The sequence below is a fragment of the Mobula hypostoma genome, chromosome 28 (assembly GCF_963921235.1).
Source record: "Mobula hypostoma chromosome 28, sMobHyp1.1, whole genome shotgun sequence".
NCBI classification, from domain to species: domain Eukaryota; kingdom Metazoa; phylum Chordata; class Chondrichthyes; order Myliobatiformes; family Myliobatidae; genus Mobula; species Mobula hypostoma.
This window is the reverse complement of record NC_086124.1, coordinates 11,161,452-11,182,604: the sequence shown is the minus strand read 5'-3', so window position 1 is coordinate 11,182,604 and position 21,153 is coordinate 11,161,452. Positions and strand designations below refer to the sequence as shown.

The window sequence follows — 21,153 nt, the reverse complement described above, 5'->3', positions numbered from 1 at the left end:
TGGTGGATGTTGCATATATGGACTTCAGTAAGCTTTCATAAGAAGTGGTAGGCTGACTCAGGAGATTAAGCCACATGGGATCCATGGAGATTGTAGATTGGATTCAAAATTGGAGTGACTACGGAAGTCAGGATGATAGTTGAGTATTATTCTGACTGAGTTGTGTTCAGCAAAGATCAGTGTTGGGGCGCTGTTTATGATTATTTGGATGAAAATGTAGTTGGGCTGATTATAGAATTTGCAGAGTTGTGGATAGTGAGGAAGGTTGCCAAAGGATTCAGCGGGATATAAACCAGTTGGAAATGTGGGCAGAGAAATGGCAGATGGAGTTTAATCCAGGCAAGTGTGAGGTGTTGCAATTTGGGACATGTAATGCAAAAGGAAAGTGTTCATTAGGTAGCAGGACCTGAGGAGCATTGATGTAATGAGGGATCTTGGTTCCAAGTACATTGCTCCCTGAAAGTGGCAACACAAGTAGGGTGGTTTAAAAAAAAAGGTGCTTACAGCATGATTGCCTTCTCTGATCAGCACACCTTGGTGAGTGCAAAACTTGGGAAGTTGTACTGCAGCTGTATTAAACTTTGGTTTTGCCATAGAACTGTGTGCAGTTCTGGTCTCTGCATTGCAAGAAGGGTGTGAAGGTTTTATTACAAGAGGATGCATTAAAGCGCCACCAGATAAGAGGGTATAAAGGAGAGATGAGAGACTGGACAAGCTTGGATGAGAGAAGTTGGACAAGATACAATAACAATGTTGAAGAGTCATGTAAGCAGTCACAGGAACAGACTGGTTAGGGAGAGATATAGATCATGCGCAGGCAGATGTGCAGTTTACATTGGCATCATAGTTGAAACAGAACATGGCCAAAGAGCCTGTTTCTGTGCTCTGCTGCTCTCTAGTCGCAAGATGAAATACTGAGAGCAAGGTATCCAGCCTGAACTACGGTGTTTGTGGTTAGTGTCTGGGTGTCACTGGATGACAACTAACAGGAAATCAAGTACAAACTTTCAGCATAGCGGGAGGCCAGTAGGCCCAACCAAAAAAAACTGCCTGCATTTCATTTCTAGGTCTGTAGCTATGGAGGTCGTGGCTCTTTAGTTTATATCCAAGCATGTTTTAAACATGAAATGGCTTTCTGCCTCAAGGACTCTTTCAGTCATCTGAGTTGCCAACCACTCAGTTCTCCTTTAATCCTTCCATCTGAGCTTAAATCGGTACCCCCTCCCTCCAGGGTTTTCACCCTACTAATGGGAAAGAATCCTTACTATTAACAATACCAAGACATTCAGCTGTACTCTTCCAATTTAAAAAAAAATCTTATTCAGTCTTATCTCAGCTGCATTTGTCCAGCCTGGCAACATCTTTGTAAATCTCCTTTATGTGTTCTCCAGCACAGTCATAATTTTCCAGAGATAGGATGACCAGAGTTGCATGCATTAATCCAGCTGGTGACATATACAGTTTAGCCTAACTTTTGCTCTTGCATTCTATTCTTGATAATAAAGGAAAGCTCCCATGCATTTTAATACAACCTTGACTGGTTCTACTAACAGTCTATGGTTCCTTCATTATCCATACAATTTCTTAAATATTAAATATTTCTTAAATTTTCTACCTATTTCTTAAATATTCTCTGGTCTTATTGCACCCCAGGCCATCAACTAGTGCTGTTCAAATGTTCGTTTATTATCAAACTATGTGTCCATATACAAGTCTGAAATTCGTATTCTCCGGATAGCCACGAAACAAAGAAAGAACATGAAAGTCGTTCAGAAAGAAACATCAAACCACCCCCACCCACACACAGAAAAGAACAGCGTCCTCACCATCAATCCCCAAAACTCCTCCCTGCGCACAAAACGGAACAAGAACATCGACCCCTTAAAACCCCTCCCCTGTGCTAAAAAAGCTAACAGAATATAAACCCACGAAGCCCCTTCCCTCTCACAGCAAAGCAGAAAAGGAACAGGCGATTTTAAAAAAAAACAATATAAAAACCCTAAGTCTGAAAAAGTCCACAGTCCATAAACGCAGAAGCAAAATACCATCCTCTGATATCACTGATATTTATTGATAGAGGGGGGACACCACACATGGCAGAGGCCTACTTGCCTTCCACAGTGAGCCACAGACTGCTCTCAGGCTCTTCCTCGACAGAGATCGAAAGAAGGACAGTTGGCATGAACCCTCGATCGACATCTGCAAACGCCTCAACTCTTTAATCTGTGATTAATCAGCGAAATGGAGTTGAACGTCCGCTTGCACCCCGCCTTTCTTCTCGGAGGCAGCAAAGCGCTGGATCGTTCAATCGGTCCTTAAACTAACTCGCAGGCTCTTACAGTCCCAGAAACACATTTAAGGTGAAAAACACATGTATAGGAAGTAAAGTAGACATTTCTTGGGCTATTTGGAAGATGTTGACCGGGGGAGCGTTGTATGATGGCACCATCTTGATTGGAAGTTCAGTTCTCTGCGTTCCGTACATTTTTGCCGAGCTGGCAAAACTATATGGCTTCCAGCAGTATATAGCTTTCCTATTCATTGTTAATCATGTATCATTGCGGTAATCAACTTCATGGCTCGTATATTTAAGTTATTGTCATTAGTGCAAGGCGCTGAGTCCTGTGGAGCCCTGCGAGTTTATGACCTTCAAGTCGCAAACATTTCTTCTTGCTTCCTAACACAGAAGCAATCCTAGATCTAGGTTCCACTCTCCCTTGGATTCCATGAGCTTTTTTTTGACCCAGATTGCCCTGTGAGGCTTTTATGATAACTTTGTTTAATTTGAAGTTATCACTAAAGTAGGTGAGAGTTTCTGTATTAGAATTAACCATTGCCCAAGTCTTGTGTTGCGTGAATATTGCTCGGTTTTGTCATCATTTATGTGAATGTTGTCGATATCCTTGATGTACAAGATACAGGCAACTTTATTTTAAGAGGAGTTCAATTGGAAAATTGAACAATGTTCAGTGAATATCCTTTTTAATCTAATAATGGTGGATGAAGAAGCTGAATCAGAGAACTTGTGCACCAATGTCCCTGGACTAACCACAGCCACTTCACCTTGCAAAAGTTATGGTACTTGTTAATGGAGAATTTTCCCCTCCTTTCCCATTGACTTCTGTTTTATTATGGCTGTATGATGCCATGGTTGAACTCTACCTTGAAATCACCCACCTTGCCTCCAGAATTGTGTTCTTTATCCATATGAACCAAGTGTTATGTAATAAAGTCTGAAGCTAGGTGGTCTTGATGTAATGTGTCTGATCCATTCACCGTTCTGCTGATTATGACGACCAACAGGCAAATAATAATTTGTCCTACTTTTTATGTAGTTTCCAGGTTAAGTAGATGGAAGTGCTGGAACAGATTGGTTAGAGGCACAGATAGCTAGCTATTCTTTAAGTCTCTGCACCACAATTGGAATGTTGCCAAGGCACAAAATGCCTTTTTGAAAATTTGATATCAAGTGAATTAAATTGGGTGGCGGTATGCTTCCATGACATTGAGGATCACGAGCAAGTCTGTGGATCATCCATTTGATGTTCCTGACTGAGGTTTTGAATGTTTTTGCACTGTCTTTTGGCACTCTTGTGTTCTGACATGTTCTTGTGAAGTGCATGTTCAGGCAGAGATAATAGTTTCCTTTCTATAACCTGTCTAGGAAACAGCAGAGAAATTACAATGGGATGTCCTGAAGGTTGCTACTCTTGTTCACATAATTCAATAGCTTTGCTGTTCAATATTGCACTCAGAGTGATTAGCAAAGGCTAAATGTTACCCCTGAGAAGATGTCCTACCACCTTCAGAAAATGGATAGGAAATTGCTGCCAGAAGCGGGCAGGATAAAACTGGAGAAATGCTCTATTTCTCTCAGATATAAATCATGGTACAAAATGTAAAGACTGAACAGTTGACTTTGATTCCATGCACTCTGTTTTTAAAAAGACCAGTTTTCATTCTCAAAGCAACTGTCTTTCAGATTTTTATTTGCTTGATCATTTTGCTTCCTGGGTGTAATACATGAAAATATACATGCGATGAGCATTTTTGACATAAAAATGTTCACGAATATCTGTTACTGTTTGGAATGAAATAACCATGAAAGAACAAATGCTTTTCCCAGTCACCAAGCTATCAGGCTGGATAAATTTTCTACTCCTGACTTGTTGCTGCACTTTAAAAATAAATGAATATTTAGCACTGTAGCTTACTATATGAAACACCTGATCTAAATTAGTCTGCATGGAATTGCCACTTTTGTTAAACGCATTTTGTTTCGCTTTGATCTATAACTAAATCATTCGAATTTGCTTGCTTTAGATCTCTGAATGCCTGTATGCAAATACAATTTGAGTGAGTGAGGCCTCCGTCGGTCAGGGTCGACCATGGCTGTTGCATCGTAGCTGTACAGATACACAAGCCAGGACAGTACAATATGGAGAGCAAGCTGTTGTCCATGTAGCAAGCTCATCCTCTCCATGCTTCTGATGAACCTAAAGGAACGGCGGAGACTGCTACACTTTGGCAGGAGTTGCCAATCAGCATTGAACTCAATGTAGGACTGCCTGAAGGACTCCAGCTCCAGATTTTTCCCCCAGGGCTTACTCCCGAAGCATTCCCCATGAGTGGGTATAGCTGCAAGGCAACAGAGGTTTGAGATCTAGAGTTTCCCTTCTCAATGAGCTGCCAGCCACGGCTGATGAGCCTCCTTCTCTCTTCTCCCCCCCCCCACCCCCGACCAAAGCACTGGTTTTAAGTCAGCAGTAATCCGCCTTTACCCCTTCTCCTGTCAGTAGAAACAGTTCCACCGGGCTTAGTAGTTAAACCGTACGTGATAGCCAAAAGCTGAACATTGCAGAAAATAGTGCTTTATAAAAATTATCTAATAGTTTATTGGGACAATTTTTTTAAAATTCTGAACTCTTGTTATAATTCATTAATGAATAACTCTGCAGTGTCTTTACTCTGGAATTGTCATTGTTTTATTTGATAGGATTCCCACAGTGCATTACTGGAATTTGGAAATAATGAATTGCAGCCACTTCTTACTATTTCTAGAGAGGGTGGAGCTTGGAAAAATTCAGTTCTACAGTGTATTCTCTCCAAGCAGACAGCGCCAATTGAAGAGGGTAAGCATTATATATCCTTTATACATGAAAGTAAGGGGTTGGCCCTTTAGAACAGAAATGAAAAATTTCTTCATGTGATGAAGGATGAATGTTGAAAGTTGATTACCACAGAGGGCTCTAGAGGTTTTGTTTATTGGTTGCATTCAGACAAAGCCAGTCGGTGGTTTGGTGGCATCAGCACCGGACTTAGAGACGAATGGCCCCGGGTTTGAATCCAGCCAGCTCCTTGCATACTTTCCAACCATGCTGGGTTGAGCATCGAGCTAGCAGCTCTGGCTCGTAAAAAAGCACACAAACACAAGGTGCGGAGAGGAACAACAACAGTATTCAAAATAGCCTGCTTGATTTCTGGATATTAAAAGAAATAATGAATATGAGGGTAGGGAAAGTAAATGACGCTGGAGGCTCAACAGTGCACTAGTATATGGTTAGCACAACGCTTTACAGTACCAGAGACCCAGGTTCAATTCCCATCGCTGCCTGTACGAAGGTTATACGTTCTCCCCGTGACTGAGTGGGTTTCCTCCGGGTGCCCTGGTTTCCTCCCACAGTCCAAAAACGTACCAGTTGGTAGGTTAATTGGTCATTGTAAATTGTCCTTTGATCAGGCTAGGACTAAATTTGGGGATTGCTGGGCCATGCAGCTCAAAGGGCCAGAGGGCCTATTCTGCACTATATCTAAATAAATAAACCCGTTCTTTTGATGCTTTGTACATTGAAGTCATCATTGTGGGATATTTTTCTCTCCGGATATTCTAGTCTGGAAACCATAGGAGTAATATTCAGTGATGATAATTGCAGTCTTGGAAGACTGTTATGTTGATATTCTCAGTTTAGCCTCAGGAATAATTTGTCCCAAAGTTGAATGATTTGGTCATAACCTCTTTCTTGCATAAATTAGGAATGTTTTTTTCCCAGCATCGATCCAGAAAAATTTGGTTTACAGAGCAGAGCTCCAAGTTTTAATGTGAACCCACTAACAGGTTGGTTTAAAAGTAAACCAATCTGTAAGTTGGACCTGTTACATAAAGAGTACATATTATAAAAACAACAGGAATTCTGCAGATGCTGGAAATTCAAGCAACATACATCAAAGTTGCTGGTGAACGCAGCAGGCCAGGCAGCATCTATAGGAAGAGGCGCAGTCGACGTTTCAGGCCGAGACCCTTTGTCAGGTCCTGACGAAGGGTCTCGGCCTGAAACGTCGACTGCGCCTCTTCCTATAGATGCTGCCTGGCCTGCTGCGTTCACCAGCAACTTTGATGTACATATTATAAAATATAGCTTTAAAGAAAAAATGAAATTTCTGGTTAATCTGGTAATAACAGTGCTTTCTCACAAAGGGTTATTTGGAAACTGATGGGGAAGATTTAATTAATAATATAAAAGTGGACAGGTGAATCAGGATTCATCAGAGATAAAACCTACACCAGGAATTGCCTATGATAACGTCCACAGACAAGAAGATCCAACTTTCCTGCACTCTGTGCTTAAAGTTTAATTTCCAGCATGACTAGTTTTTATCAATTTCACTTTTATTGGGGAGTGGTGATGGGATGTGGGAGAAAGTGACTTTTCTCTTTTCTCCTTACTGTTACTATTTTAAATACATCAACATTTCATTTGACTTCCAGCAGAAATTTTGCATCTAGAATCTTTGAAATTTATGTACATTATCTTCCCAAGATGTTATATTTCTGAATTACTGGTGCATAAATCTCTGGCGGCTGTAAAATGCTATCCTGCATTTCAAGGTGTAGTCTCTGAAATTAACTTGACCTGTTGCGCCACTGGCATTTAGGGCAGCAATGAAGATCCTCCGTCTCTGGGAGTGTTCAGGGCTTCCTTCATCATGTCAACAGCTTCCTCTTGATTTTCACTACTGTCAGTCATGCAAGTCCTGGGTGGAGACTCGGGAATACTCTCGCACTCAGATGCAGAAGGATTCTTAAATTGCTTTTTCCATAACAATTTTGTTTTACTGGTCACGTTTGTTAGCCCTAAGCTGAACCTCAGAAATTGGAGGACTGGTGGATCATTCTTAGTCTGGCCTCTACCCTTTGACCTGTTTAGCATGCATGACCCTGCCAAGAGCCAAAGTATAAAGCCCCAACTCCAGCCAACACAGCTCCCTGGGTCGTTAAGGAGCGCGAGCCTCCAAACCTAACGACAAGGTTGTGGTCCTCCTGGAGGAGACTCTGAAATTGTCCTGTACTTAATCTCACTGATGTTTTCTTGCGAATGCGAGTCAATTTAGATTAGAAAAGATAGTTTTGGTTATTTTGGGGTAACATACAGCACTGTGCAAAAATGTTAGGCACATATACATAGCTAGGACGCCTTAGACTATTGCACAGTACTGTAGTAATTTTATTATTGCACTGTACTGGTGCCGCAAAAAAAAACATTTTATGACACGTGAGTGGTGTCAAACCTGATTCTGACATGGGTCTCAATTGTAGACTGAGTGGGAATGGGCGCAGGGAGAGGGGAATCGTGGTTGGGAAAAGGGAAAAGGGGAAAGGAGTGGGAAGGAGGTGGGAAGCACCTGAGAGACATACTTTAATGATCAATAAACCAATTGTTTAGAATCAAATGACCTTGCCTGGTGTCTCGGGGGCTGAGTGTGTCTGCACCCCCACCACACCCTTCCACGGTGCTCCACCCTTGTCAATCCCAGCACCTTTCACTCCTACCAGATTTAATGTACATATGTTTGTATGTGTGTGTGTGTATATATAGAAAGAGAGAGATTAAGACTTGCACAATACTGTATTTGTCGACGTGAAGCAGAGAGCAAGTGTGTGTATGTACTGAGATAGAAAAGTACCACACAGATTATTGCATGGTACTGTAATACTGAACTTTGAATGTTGCAGGTTGTTAACTACTGTGCTTGCATCTTCAGGTCTTGGCAGCAAGTTTAATTGTAAATTCATATAGCGTTTTTTTTTTCAAAACTGACTAGTGCTAATATGCGGCATAGTAAACATCAGGTAAGCTATTGCTGTATTTGTGGAATGTGGTCTAACAGCCTTTTCTCTTCATACAGTGAACAATTATTTGATGCAGGAGGGACCTACGTTTCTTGAGATTCGCATTAAACATCTGATGAAGACGGAACGCAAGTTTGAAGCAGCACTCCTTGCAAAGTGTTGTGCAGAAAATGCAGAATTTAACAGCAAAGGTGCTTTTCGACAAATCTACCTCACTTGTCTCTGCACTATGGGACCCAATGAGGAGGCAGCAAAAGAGGTTAATGACTTTCTGTAATTGTGTTTAACAGCAAAGTAGCTCTTTGGCATTTTCAGTTAGAGTGCTAATCAATCCAGTGTCCAGCCTTGTGTAATTCAGTGCTACACCAGTGGTCGATCCCTCCATAATTGCCTTTATTTTAATTTCATGGAAAATAATAGATCCTTCATTGAGGTAACAGGTTAAAATGTACCCACACTGATGTGTATTACTTTAAACCCTGGTGGAGGTTCTGAGAAACCATGTGACTCTTCTCTGGTCTCAGCATTCAGCACTTACCAGGAAATAAAGGACCCTGAATTTGAATATTTCCTGTTGCATATGTAACCATGTATGAAAAGGCATGTTGGGAGTTAGAGTAAAGGTTTTTTTAAAAAAGAGAGAAAGTTCCTCCCTGTGCCAACTTGAGCCATCAGGCGGCAACTTTGCTGTTTCTTTAGTGTTTGTCTGTTTCACGAGGCCGAGTTGCTAGCTTGATACTCAAACTCATGGTGGGTTGGGAGTTAAACTAAGTTCAAATTCATGAATAACAATCTTGGAACTATTGTCTGGATCTTAAGAAAATCAGTACATGGGAAAGACAGGTTCAAATGGAGACTTGTACATGGGAAAGACGGGTTCAAATGTTTTTTATTTATTCGTGTACGGGATGTGGGCATCGCCAACTATGCCAGCATTTATTGCCCATCCCTAGTCGCCCTCGAGAAGGTGGTGATGAGCTGCCTTCTTGAACTGCTGCAGTCGCTGAGGTGTGAGTATACCCACAGTGCTGTTGCAAAGGGAATTCCATGATTTTGACCCAGCAACAATGAAGGAGTGGTGATATGTTTCCAAGCCAGGATGGTGAGTGACTTGGAGGGGGATTTCCAAGTGGTGGTGTTCCCAGGTATCTGCTGTTCTCGTCCTCCTAGATGGTAGTGGTCATGGGTCTTCGAGGTGCTGCCATTAGAAGTCATTTTATTCTCTGCTAATATGGCCTTTCAGGAGGAATGAAATGAAACAATTTTCTGGAAGTCTGCTCAAAGTTTAAAGAAAATTTATTATCAAAGTATGTATATGTTACCATATAGTACTTTGAGATTCATTTTCTTGCAGGCTTTTACCTAAAAATAAAAGAAATACAGTAGCACTTATGAAAAACCAAGACTGAAAAACAACCAATTGCAACAGAAGGCAAACTGGGCAAATCAAAAAATAATACTGAGAGCATGATTTGTAATGAGTCTATTAAAGTGAGTCCAGGTTGTAGCATCAGTTGAGAGTAGCAGTGATTGAACTTATCCACATTGGTTCAAGAGCCTGATAGTTATAGGATAATGACTGTTCCTGATCCTGGTAGCGTGGGACCTCCTGCCCAATGGTATTAGTGAGAAAACTGCTTGCATTAATTTCCCATATATCTTGTAATGGGCAGTTTAGTATCAGGAAGAATGCTTAGGGGTGGCAGCCTAAATATAAGTTATTAAAGACAGAAGAAGTTTCTTTTCCCAACTTGTGGGGTTCTTTACCACAGAAATCAGTTGAAGCTAAATCACTGAATATATGTGTGATGTTTTTGGGGCTAACAGGAGTGTGGCACCAAAACCAAAACAATTGCTGCTGCCAGTTACCCTACAGATTTGTTGTAGTTGCATGGTGCACTCCCAGCACCAATAATGATGTTCTAAAAGTCAAGGATGTGTAGTCGATCCTTTAGCAATTAGGAAACATGCAATCTTGAAGTGATGAAACTTAAGCGTACTCAAGTGTGAGTTGAGTCTAATTGAGTGGTCAACAGAAAATACGATATCCGCCATTCCCAAGCTGCAAACTGCCACGAACAGAGCATGAATACGCGACTTATTCCTCTTTCTTTTACCGCACCCCCACTTGTGACTATTTACCATAAAAAGCAAGCAATACAGAATACAATGCAGACAGAGAACAGGTACATGGCTCCTACAGTAGGGAAATGAAATATAGATGTAACTGGAACAGGCCACTGAAGTTGGACGATCAGCCGTGATCCTATTCAATGACAGCAGACTCAGCAGGTCGACTGGCTTGCTGCCCTGATTTTCAATCTTTTTGCACGATTCTTCAGTGGATCCGAATACAACATATGTTTGGAGATTTGGCTGGTTTTGGTGAAATTGAGAGAACTGTATTGAAATATAAAATGCCTTTGAGAGTCAGCATGAGCAAGTGGTATATTAAAAATTGTCTTTCCTAAAATCTGAAGCATTCTTCCTTGTAGATTGCACGTGTTGACTGCAAGGAAGTGCTGGATATTATCTGTAACTTGGAGTCTGACGGCCAGGACAGTGCTGCGTTTGTCCTATGTACAACGTTCCTAACCCATCAACTGCAACAGGAGAGTGTCTATTGTTCTTGGTAAGTTCGTGGCTCTGTATTGCACGTATTGTTCACACTTGTTACTAGCGTGGGTGGCCCATCTGGCAGGTGAAGTACTTGTTCCAAATTAAAATATTCTGTTGTTTTTCACAGTCCCATACTGGAGTGGGTGGGGAAGAGAAAGGTAACAAAGGTATATCTGGATTGATTAAACCTGTAATCAACACACAAAATGCTGGAGGAACTCAGCAGGTCAGATAACATCTATGGAAATTAATCAGCAGTTGAAGTTTTGGACCGGGACCCTTCAGGACATAAAATTTAAACCTCTTAAATTTTGTGTCATTAATTTTGAAGGAGAAACTATAGTTAATTGCCTCCAGCATTCTATTGAAGATGCAAATTATATTTTGACTGTGCTAGTAATTTTTAGTTCTTTACTAAAATCGTATTCCTTGTTTCTCAGTGTATGCACTTTTTCTGTGAGTGTTGTGTGATTGTCAGGGCCGGTATTTATTATTTTATTATCGATTCTGAATTGCCCTGAAGATGGTGATCTGTCCGTAGTAAGTCCGTCAGGTGCAGATATTCCCTGAATGTGTTGCACAGGGAGTTTCGGCATTTACGCTCAGTAGCAATGATAAATGCTATTTTCAAGCCAAGATGGTGCCTGCCTAAGTAAGGAGATGTATGTGATGGTGTTCCTATGAGAGGCAATCTTGGCACAGAGTCCAAGTATTAACTATACTTGAATGCAGAGCTGAATTTTGATGCTGTCGTCATCTAGTGTCCCTCTGGATAGCAAATAGCAATGGGAAATCTGGTTAATCCAGGGAATTCCAATTCTAATGAGTTTCTCAATCCCATACCTTGGGTTAGATCAGTGTAGAGCAGAAATCCTGTCTGATACTTACCGATATGTTTTTAAGTTCTTGCTGATTTTTGTTCCAGATGATCTCTGGGTAGTCAAAGCTTTGTCGTGTTCTGTTTAATAGTGTTTGGTTCCAGTTCAAAGTACATGGTGTTCTTGTAGATCAAGATAAGTGGTATTCCAAGAACAACTGCTCTTTATAACCACTTGTGAAGTTGCTCTTCTATAGTGTGGTTTTTTTGGCAGCCTAATACCTATAGATGCACGCTGTCAATCTCGGAGAAATGAACTGGGTACACCATTACATTACAAAGTCAGGGCTTAAAAAATCTGCCAAGATGTACTTGAACAGAACATGCTGTTTTTCCCCAAAGGGAGCTCACCCTATTCTGGAGCAAGTTGCAGCGGAGAATGGATCCATCTTTGGATTCCTTCCTGGAGCGCTGTCGCCAGCTTGGTATTATTGCAAGAACCGTGTACCACATATTCTTCCTTATAAAAGTTATCCAATCTGAAGTAAGTAAGATGTCTTTGGAGTTCAACTTTAAATGTAGCTATTTACAGTATTTTCTTAAATAATTTTTAACTATAATCTCGAAACAATTCAGTGCTTACAATTTCTATTCTTCAATTTTTTTAAATGGGAAACGTAAATTATATTGTCTTTAATTATATTAGCTTTTATTTGAATTTTCCTAGTCTCAAAAGCCTTTCAACTTGTGCTTTATACCAACTTGGATAGGGTGTGAGTGCAGTAATAAGCAACTCCAATGATGAATCATCTTCGTGAAATTGGAAAGGAAGTCCCAGCCAGTAAAGATATTGCCTGTTATACTGCTGGTATTTAGGGCAGCAATGAAGGTTCTCCATCTCTGGCAGTGTTCAGGGCTTCTTTCATCATGTCAGTAGCTCAGTTATCGCTACTGTCAGTCGTGCAAGGCCCTGGCGGAGACAGGTGTGGAAGGAATCTTCATTGCTGTTTCCATAACAATTTTGTTTTCCCAGTCAGGGTTGTTAGCCCTGAGCTGAACCCCCGAACCTGGAGGGCTAGTGGACCACTTAGTCTGGTCTTTTACCTGTTGGTGGCACGGGTGACCCTACCAAGAGCCAAAGCATAAAGCCCTGACTCCAGTCAACCCAGCTCTCCAGGTCATTGAGGTACACAAGCCTCCAAAGCATGACAAAGTTATGGTCCACTTGGAAGATTGTGTAATTTATCAGAGTTAATTAACTCTACGATAGCTGGCTAAGTTTTAAAGATATTCTGTGGTACTTTTTCGGGGTCTCTTTCCAGCCCATACCTGTTTGTCACATTTCAGAGTACACCTGTGTGCTCTGTGGATAGGTTTCAGCAGCTGTAAGACTTGTTTCCTTTGTGGAAATAGTTGTAATATTTTTCTTCATATTATAAATTCTGCCCCCATTAGGTGTTGATGCATGCACTTTTGTGGCTCTTGCTCAGTGAAGTCACTTAACTTTGGTTTTATTCAGGGATCACCAGGAGATCCTAAAATAGTCTATTTTTTTTTGCTATAGGGAAGAAAAAAAAAATTAACCTCCCCCTCTTACTTTGCAGGCTGAAGGAGCTGGTCTCCCAATTTCAATCGAGCTTTGTGTCGGAGCCCTCCGTATTCAGTCTAATGAAAATGCAGAGATGAAGATCTCCATTTGCAAAACCATCGCCTGCTTGATGCCAGATGATCTTGAAGTGAGGCGTGCTTGTCAGCTCACTCAGTTCCTGCTGGAGCCCACAGTGGATGCATACCGTGAAGTGGAAAGGCTGTACAAGCAACCGGATCAGAAATACGATGAGGAAAACGGCCCTATCCCCAATTCGTTGCACTGTGAACTCTTGTTGGTTTTAAAAGCCCACTGGCCTTTTGATCCAGAGTTTTGGGACTGGAAAACTCTGAAACGACACTGTCGGGGGCATTTGGGAGAGAAGGCAGTTGCCATTTCGGAAGATGAACTCAGTGAAGACGAAGCAGATGGTAGTAATGAACTCTTTGATCAAATGAGTAAAATACCAGAGACGATAAAGAATGAAAGGGAGAAGGATGGAGAAGTTGTCAAAAAGAAGGAGAAGGTGATGTCTGAACGGTATTACAGGTGGCTTCAAAATATGTTCTTCTGTGTGCTGTGCAAGAAAGATTATGTTGTCGCTAGAATGGTGCACCATGCGAAGACGCACGTTAGAGATGGGATATTTTCTTGCCCCGTTTGTGCAAAAAAGTTCAAGAGAAAGGAACAGTTTACGCCGCATGTAAAAGAACACATCAAGAAACCGAAGAGAGAGAAGAAACAGAAGAAGAAATCAGAAGCAGCTGAGAAACCACTGCCTCTGGCATCAAGCATGAATGCTCCCACTAAGCCGCAAGCTCGTTTAGATGATGCAAGGAGTTCTGTTAAAAAGGAGATAGAAGAAAATGACTACATAATCTTCAGCGGAGCAGACTCCGTGGACGAAGAACAAGGTGATGTGCCCAAGCCAGAAGTGAGTGAGGCTGTCGTTACACACTGGACGGAAAGTTACCCGTGCCCAGGCACAGCCTGCTCAAGATCCTTTAAATACTATAAGAATCTCACTGCCCATTTGAAGAATGATCACTTGGACAATGATGAAAATGTAAAGCACTTCCTGGAGATGAATAACAGAAAGGCCCTATGTAAGTACTGCCGACGCCATTTTGTCAGCGATTACCACCTGAAAGCCCATCTGAAGGTCCATTCTGGATTGCAGCCCTACATTTGCATTCAGATGAACTGTAATGCGAGCTTCCAGGCCTTCGCTGACCTCGTGAAGCACAGAAAACAGCACAAGGAGTTCCGATCCAAGTGCACGTTCAAAGGTTGCAACAAAGTTTTCAGTGGTTCTTGCTTACTGTATCACCATGAAGCTCAGCATTACAGGGAAGCAGCCTACTCCTGCAATTTATCGGGCTGCAAGAAGTTCTACTTCTCCAAGAGTGAGTTCCAAAGTCACTTGCTGACGCATGGTTTATCGAGTCTCGAAGAATTTGAGGCCAGGGTTCTGAAAAAAGGTGGCTCCACGGAGGGTGTGGTGGACATTGGGTCTAAGCTTGTGACCGCAGAGGAGAAGCAATGTCATGTGGTTGGTAGCGGTGCCGAAACTGTACATGAGAAAGTGCGTGAAAGTGCTGAAAACCCTTCACAAAGTTGCAGCTACTCGGTGCCTCAAGAAGTAAAAAAGGAAAAAGAAGAGTATAATCCAGGTGGTTCTTACTGTGCTACAAGTCTGGGTGCTGACAGGACAGATTCAGCCAACAAGGGTAAGCCTGAATATCCTAATCTCCAGGGTGTTTATTCTGAAAACTTGCTTGTGCCATTAGAAAAGTTAGCATCCTTTAAAGAGCTGAGTGACATTGAGGATATGATGAAGGCAGCCACACTTCATCCTGAACTTAATAGGACCTTAGCCAAGCACAAAATCACCCCTAATGGTGCAGACAGCTTGCCGACTGTAAATCAGCATTCTTGCGGTATCGATGGATGTATCATGATGTATGCCTCGACAAAGGACCTGAAGAAACACATTAAGGTAGCTCATCCAAATTACTATAAAGCCAAGAAAAGGATTGATAAGCACAGCAGAAGTGTGGTGAAAGTTTCTGCTACAGATCAGGACAAAGTTAAAGCTGAGGTGGAACAACAACCGCTGCTCCCGTCGCAGGGGCAGGAAGGCCAGTCAGCGGCATCTGCTGATGAACTTTGTGAAAATAAGAACGTGTCACTCAAAGCTCAGAGAGTTAAAAAGCCCAAGAATAACAGGAATGCCAAGTGGCCGGCTATTTTTAAGGATGGTAAGTTTGTGTGCTCTCGATGCTTCAAGGAATTTTCAAATCCCAAATCGCTTGGGGGCCACCTCGCTCGCAAAATAAAATGCCCGCTGCTGACAGAGAGCAGTTCAGGCACAAATCCAATAAAGAAGCGTTATGAGGGGCGTCCTCCAGGTCGTCCCGCTCATGTTTCTGAAGTACCAACTCTGGAGGACGTGGTAAGGGCCCTGCAAAAGCTGCAGCTGAATAAATCGGAAGCAGTTCCCAATGAAGTGATGGTGTGTAGCTCTACCTTGTCGTCACCTTTGATAGAGCCGCTGCCTCCGCCTCCGATCTCTGCCGCCGATGCTTCTATGTCCAAGCCTTTAGCTAATGCTTCCCAATCACAGACACGCTCACGCGAGCTCTTCCAAACCGATCCATCTAAAGAGGACCCGGGGGTCATTAAGCCTTTTGTTTGTGATTACGAAGGTTGTGCCTTTAAGGCGATGACCAAAGATGGCCTCATTAACCATTATGTTAAAACCCACAAGTACTCCAAGGACAAGGTGCTTCAGTTAAGCCGGTTTCAGCTCAGGTTCGCACCGTTCAAATGCCACATCTGCCTAAGAACGTTCACAAGAAAAACTAATCTCAGAACTCATTATAAACAAATGCATAGGTTCAGTAAAGAGGACATGCAGAAAGGAAAGTTCCCCTATATAAACTGTGTTTCTGTTCCTAGCAATACAACTCCACAGCTGGCTGTGCCAAATATATTAATTAAAACTGAGAATGACAGTCCCCGCCTAACTGAAGAGAAATTATGCAGCTCCCAGAATGTCACTGAAAGGCTGAGCTTGTCTCAGGATACGGCGCCAATTAAGATAGAAAAGGGCTCTCTTTACCCTGTGACTGTTCCTTACCAGACTAAAGACTTTAATTTATTTGGAGACGATGAGCACGCACAGCTTGGCACAGTGAGCGGAAGCTGGCGCCAGACGGGAAGCGACTCTGAAAACACAATGAATGAGTCCTTCACGACAGAAGTTGAATGTTCTGAATCTGCAGAATCTTTGAAGTCTGAGGAGATGCATCTGAATGGCAGCATGGAATCCAGTTGCATGATGCCTGACAGTGCAGATGATTCTGAGTCCAAGGAAGAAGGTAGAGGAAGTCGGAGAATTGGCACTAAAAGTAATCTGTGTTATATGCTGAACAAATACCACAAACCTTACCACTGCATTCACAAGGGCTGCTCTGCGGCATTCACTGGGCAACCAAATTTGATACGCCACTACCAGACGGTGCATCAGTATAACCGAGAGCAAATGTGTTTGGAAGAAGATCAAGGAAACGCCAAGAAAGACAGTACCAAAGTGAAGAAAATCTTCAAGTGCAAGTTTGAAGGTTGCACCAAACGCTTCCAATATCCTAGAGTGCTGTTGAGACACTACAGTGAGATTCACAAGCTTGCAGGTGGTGAAACAGCGAAGTACCCTTGTAATCAGCCAGACTGCATGTCCTCTTTTAACATGTATGGTAACCTTAGACGCCAGCCTGCTGACCTGCAGTTTAAGTGCAGCATAGATGGTTGTAGCCGTACTTACACTATCCGTTCCAGTTACCTGCGCCACGTCCAAAGACAGCACAAAGCCCATTACAAGTCGATACTGCTGAAGCCGCGCAAGAACAGTAACTATGACCGTAAGCTGAACTTGGAAAGGTGCAATCAGGACTGCTTCATCGACAGCGAAGCCAATGGCTCCGCTTCAGCTGACAAGCCCGGTTTGCGGCTGATCAAGCAGGAACGGCTCACCGACGAGGATAGCTGCAGCTCCGCATTGCCGCACGCGCCTAACTTGGGTAGGATCAGTGGAGAGCATCTGTCCGACGAAGGAGGCTGCGATTCCGAATCCGAAGCAGAGCCCAATTTCGAAAATTATAAGAATCTTGACCCGTATGGTTCGGCACTGAAAGCTGAGTCGAACTTGGAAGCTCGCAGCCACGGGGATATTAAAAGTGAAGCTTGCAGCAGAAAAGCAAAATTGGAACCGGATATAAAGAGGAGTCTATCAGATAATCATTCCGATGACTCAAATGACTCGTCGCCACAGGATGAAGACTGTGAGAGAAATGCATCCTCCATGGCTTACAGTGGTTCCTCAGTGGATGAGTATGATAAAGAAGGAAGAAAATCAGGCCGGTGTCGGGATTATTCATTGAAGAGTACAGACCATGGATTTGCAATGTGTAAAAATGAGGTTTTAAGAGATCAGTTTCCATGCATGGTCGATGACTGTCAGACTGTTGTACTGAGCCGGCGCAGTGTCTTGAGGCACTACAAGATACTTCACAAAATGACTGCTAAATATATTGAGCAGAACTGTAATACACTTCTAGTGTGCAAGAAATATTCTGATACGTCACGTGAGAAGGTGGGGTGTGATTCTCCAGCTCCTCCCAAAAAAGTGTTCTCTGAGCAGATTGAGGACGCCCCAGGTTGCAGCGTTCTCCGGCAACAAAATGGTGAGGTGCCGCTGAAAACGGAGTTCAAAATTGAACCTGATGACGTTGGATCAGGGCTGCAGTTACAGAACTGCGGTGTGGCAAACGGCAACGATGCTTTCCCTGGCGGTGGAAACGTTCTCTTTCCTGGGAAGTCGGTAAACAGCAGTCTCGCCCTGGGGATAGCAAACAGAGGTCCAGGCTTCAAGGAAAATGATGCGAATCGGGCCTTTCTGCCTAAGAACGGAGGAGTAATTCCAAACATCGTGAAACAAAGTGGCACCCAAAATGGCTCCCTGTTCCCCAAACTGAAGCAGCCTTTGAAAAGAAAATTTGAAATGGACGGACAGTCGCAGAGAACTGACTCCACGTATTTGCCTCAGGGCTCGCTTTTCGGCACCAAGGAGAGCCAACAGAGCCAAAACGCTCAGCAGAAACCATTTGACTTAACCACATACAAACCTATAGGCTTTGAAGCCTCGTTCTTGAAGTTTATCCAAGAAAGTGAAGACACTGAGAACGACCTTGAGGAGTCGTGGCATTGGGATCCCCCAAAGCGATGCAAAAAATTTGCTTCACACCAGAGGGAGTCGGGCGTTAACACTGGATCAAATGAATCGACAGTGGAAAACTGTACAGGGTGCATTGCAGACTGTGATAAAAGTGACTCTACAGTGCATAACAGTTTTGCAGCTATCGAGCCCCTAATTTCACAAGGGTCGACTCCATCTTTGGAGAACTTACGAACGATATTGGACAAGGCGTTGACAGACTGTGGAGATCTTGCCTTAAAGCAGCTTCATTTCCTTCGACCTGTGGTAGTGCTGGAAAGGTCTGAGTTTTCCACTCCCCTACTAGAACTGTTTCCAACAAAAAAGAATGATGAACTCTGTGTGGGAAGTTCATAGGACTATTTGTATCTATTTTGCAAACTTAAATCACCATACTGTAACCTATGTAGAGTGATAAAAGCAGTACTGCAGAGAATAAAAAAACGAGTACACCTGGGGCTTCCATTTGGGAAATGAAACCTTGGTTTGTTCTGGTTTTGTGCATGATTGTGTGTGTGTGTGTGTATACGAACAAGTATTAGGGTACTTATCGGGGATTAGTAGTTCTCACGAAGAACTTGAATGTGCACATACTGGTGCTTTTCTGTAATATACTGTACACTACATCTCCTTTATGTATGGGTTTTGAGATAGTACGCTGTCAATTAAATGGCAATTTTTCACAAAAATCATTGTACTGATGGATTTGTACTATAATTCAAATTGTATTGATGCTTTTCAAAAGCATCACTTGCCTAGTTTGTGGGCATCAAAACAGTTATCAATAAACAAAAGGAAACTACTTTTATTGCAGCAGAGCTTTAGCTATAACCCATTATGGTTTTCTCTGAAATATTCTTGTAATTATGTAAGAAATCTATAATTGGAACAAGTACTGTGGCTGATTTAATTTTTGATGAACTAACTCCACTTCGACGTGACCTTCTTCACAAGTTGACTGAAATGTGATCTTAAAATTGGCTCCAGGAAGATTTTTTTTTGCTGTCAACGGAGTTCTCTCTTTGAGTGTACGACTATGTAGCATACCTTCCGTTCTGGATTTTGTTTCAAAGAAAGGACCAAATCACGGCAGTATTTTCCTGTGTATATTTTAATTACTTAATCCATCCTAACAACATAGATTTTAACCTGGAAGGTAAATGATAACTTGGTGTATGTATTTGGAGATGGTGAAATAGGAAAAGAAAACATTGTTTTAGATATTTTGAAATAATGCGTTACTCATATAACAAAGTTTTTGCAAAGAAATTTGGAATGTCTGTTTCAGTCTGAATAAACCTAGAACATTTTGGCCAATATGCTATAATTACCTTTCTAGTAAGATTTGTCAGTGACACTTGACTGACACTGAATGCATAGTCATAGCAAAACATACTTGAATGGACCCTGGGAAGCACCAAAGAGGGCTTGTGACATGACATTTAAGTCTCTAATCAAGTTTTGATCATTTCTGCAGTAGTCCACGTACTCCATAAATAGTTACCATAGGGCTTACTAAGGTAGGTTCATCTTGTGGACCTTTGAGTCAGTGTGCTATTTGTTCTATAGAAATTTGTTGCTTTTAGAATCTTATCTGTGTTTTGTGATTTCAAAAGACAGTGGAAATCCACATTTAAACCAGTTTAGTACTGCCTGTAGGCATAAGTATTTCCTGTACGTATGCAAGAATTTTCATTCAACGACAGTGGGGATGGTGAAGGAGAGGGCCCCTGGGAGTGCCGTCAGTTCCTTATTAAAAGCAAGATGTCACCTGGATATCCCCAAGAGACTCTTAGTCCAAGATTTATAGCCCGTGTTTACTCTTTAAAAACTAAGATGAAAAGAAAATGCATAATTTCCTTCAAAGAGATAACGTAAACTGAAGATTTAGATACAACCTTTTTGTTTTTGTTTCTTGGTTATAATGTGGTATTCACTTTGTAATTATACAATTTTACTTTTTTCAGTACAAGTTTGACTGGAATTCCATTTTTATCCTCGTTTGTAATAACTTGTCAATTGAGCTGTTAAATTTCTGTTCAGTTGTAAGGCAGTTGCAGTGTTGCATTGGATCATGGTTTAAAATCCATTTTAATACAATGCAGCTCAAAAGAATATATATACGCACACTTAAGTTTTGATGAGCATAACTAATAGACCTGATAGTATCTGTCCTAACATGCTTGTTCTGTTCGCAGTTGTGTAGCCTGCTTGTAATGAATTGTAGAAAGTTGTAACTGAATGTATTCATGTTTGTGCCACAAAGTTTCATCCAAAATGTAAATGGAAAGGTAAACCTCGCAGTGAAGAGTAAAACAGTTTAAACAAGATTTTTCATTCTATGTGAAAACTGAACGAAGCTCTTTATTTTGCAACGCTTTAAATAACATTGTGACTTGCTTTAGGCCGACCTCTCTTCACCTTTCCCCACCAAATGGTTGATTGCTGGGAACTTGTCAATTTTAGCGAATTTGCTGTTAATAAACACCATGCAAAGTTCAACAAATCTGTTGTACAAAATAGAGCGAACAGCGGTTGGATATCTGACTGTAACCTTTTTGGGTTAATTCAGCTGGTGGTACTTTGCTTTCAACAACTTGAGCTTGTTGGGAAGAAGCACAAGGGGAAATTAAGGACACAAGAGGTACCGCAGATGCTGGAAATCTGGAGTAATACAGGCAATGTCCTGGAGGAGCTCAGCAGGTCAGGCAGCATCTATGAATGAG

General features: G+C 42.0%; 1 protein-coding gene across 2 annotated transcripts in view; it reads left to right on the top strand.

The window, feature by feature from the left end:
- The window catches only part of rlf (RLF zinc finger), a 74,086-nt gene extending 52,933 nt beyond the window's left edge, over window positions 1–21,153 (top strand). For both annotated transcript variants that reach the window (XM_063035445.1, XM_063035444.1), the window contains 5 exons: window positions 4,997–5,132; window positions 8,185–8,387; window positions 10,624–10,760; window positions 11,967–12,108; window positions 13,169–21,153. In XM_063035445.1, the coding sequence (XP_062891515.1) occupies window positions 4,997–5,132; window positions 8,185–8,387; window positions 10,624–10,760; window positions 11,967–12,108; window positions 13,169–18,784 (6,234 nt within the window). In that variant the 3' untranslated portion in view covers window positions 18,785–21,153. The remainder of the gene's footprint in view (window positions 1–4,996; window positions 5,133–8,184; window positions 8,388–10,623; window positions 10,761–11,966; window positions 12,109–13,168) is intronic.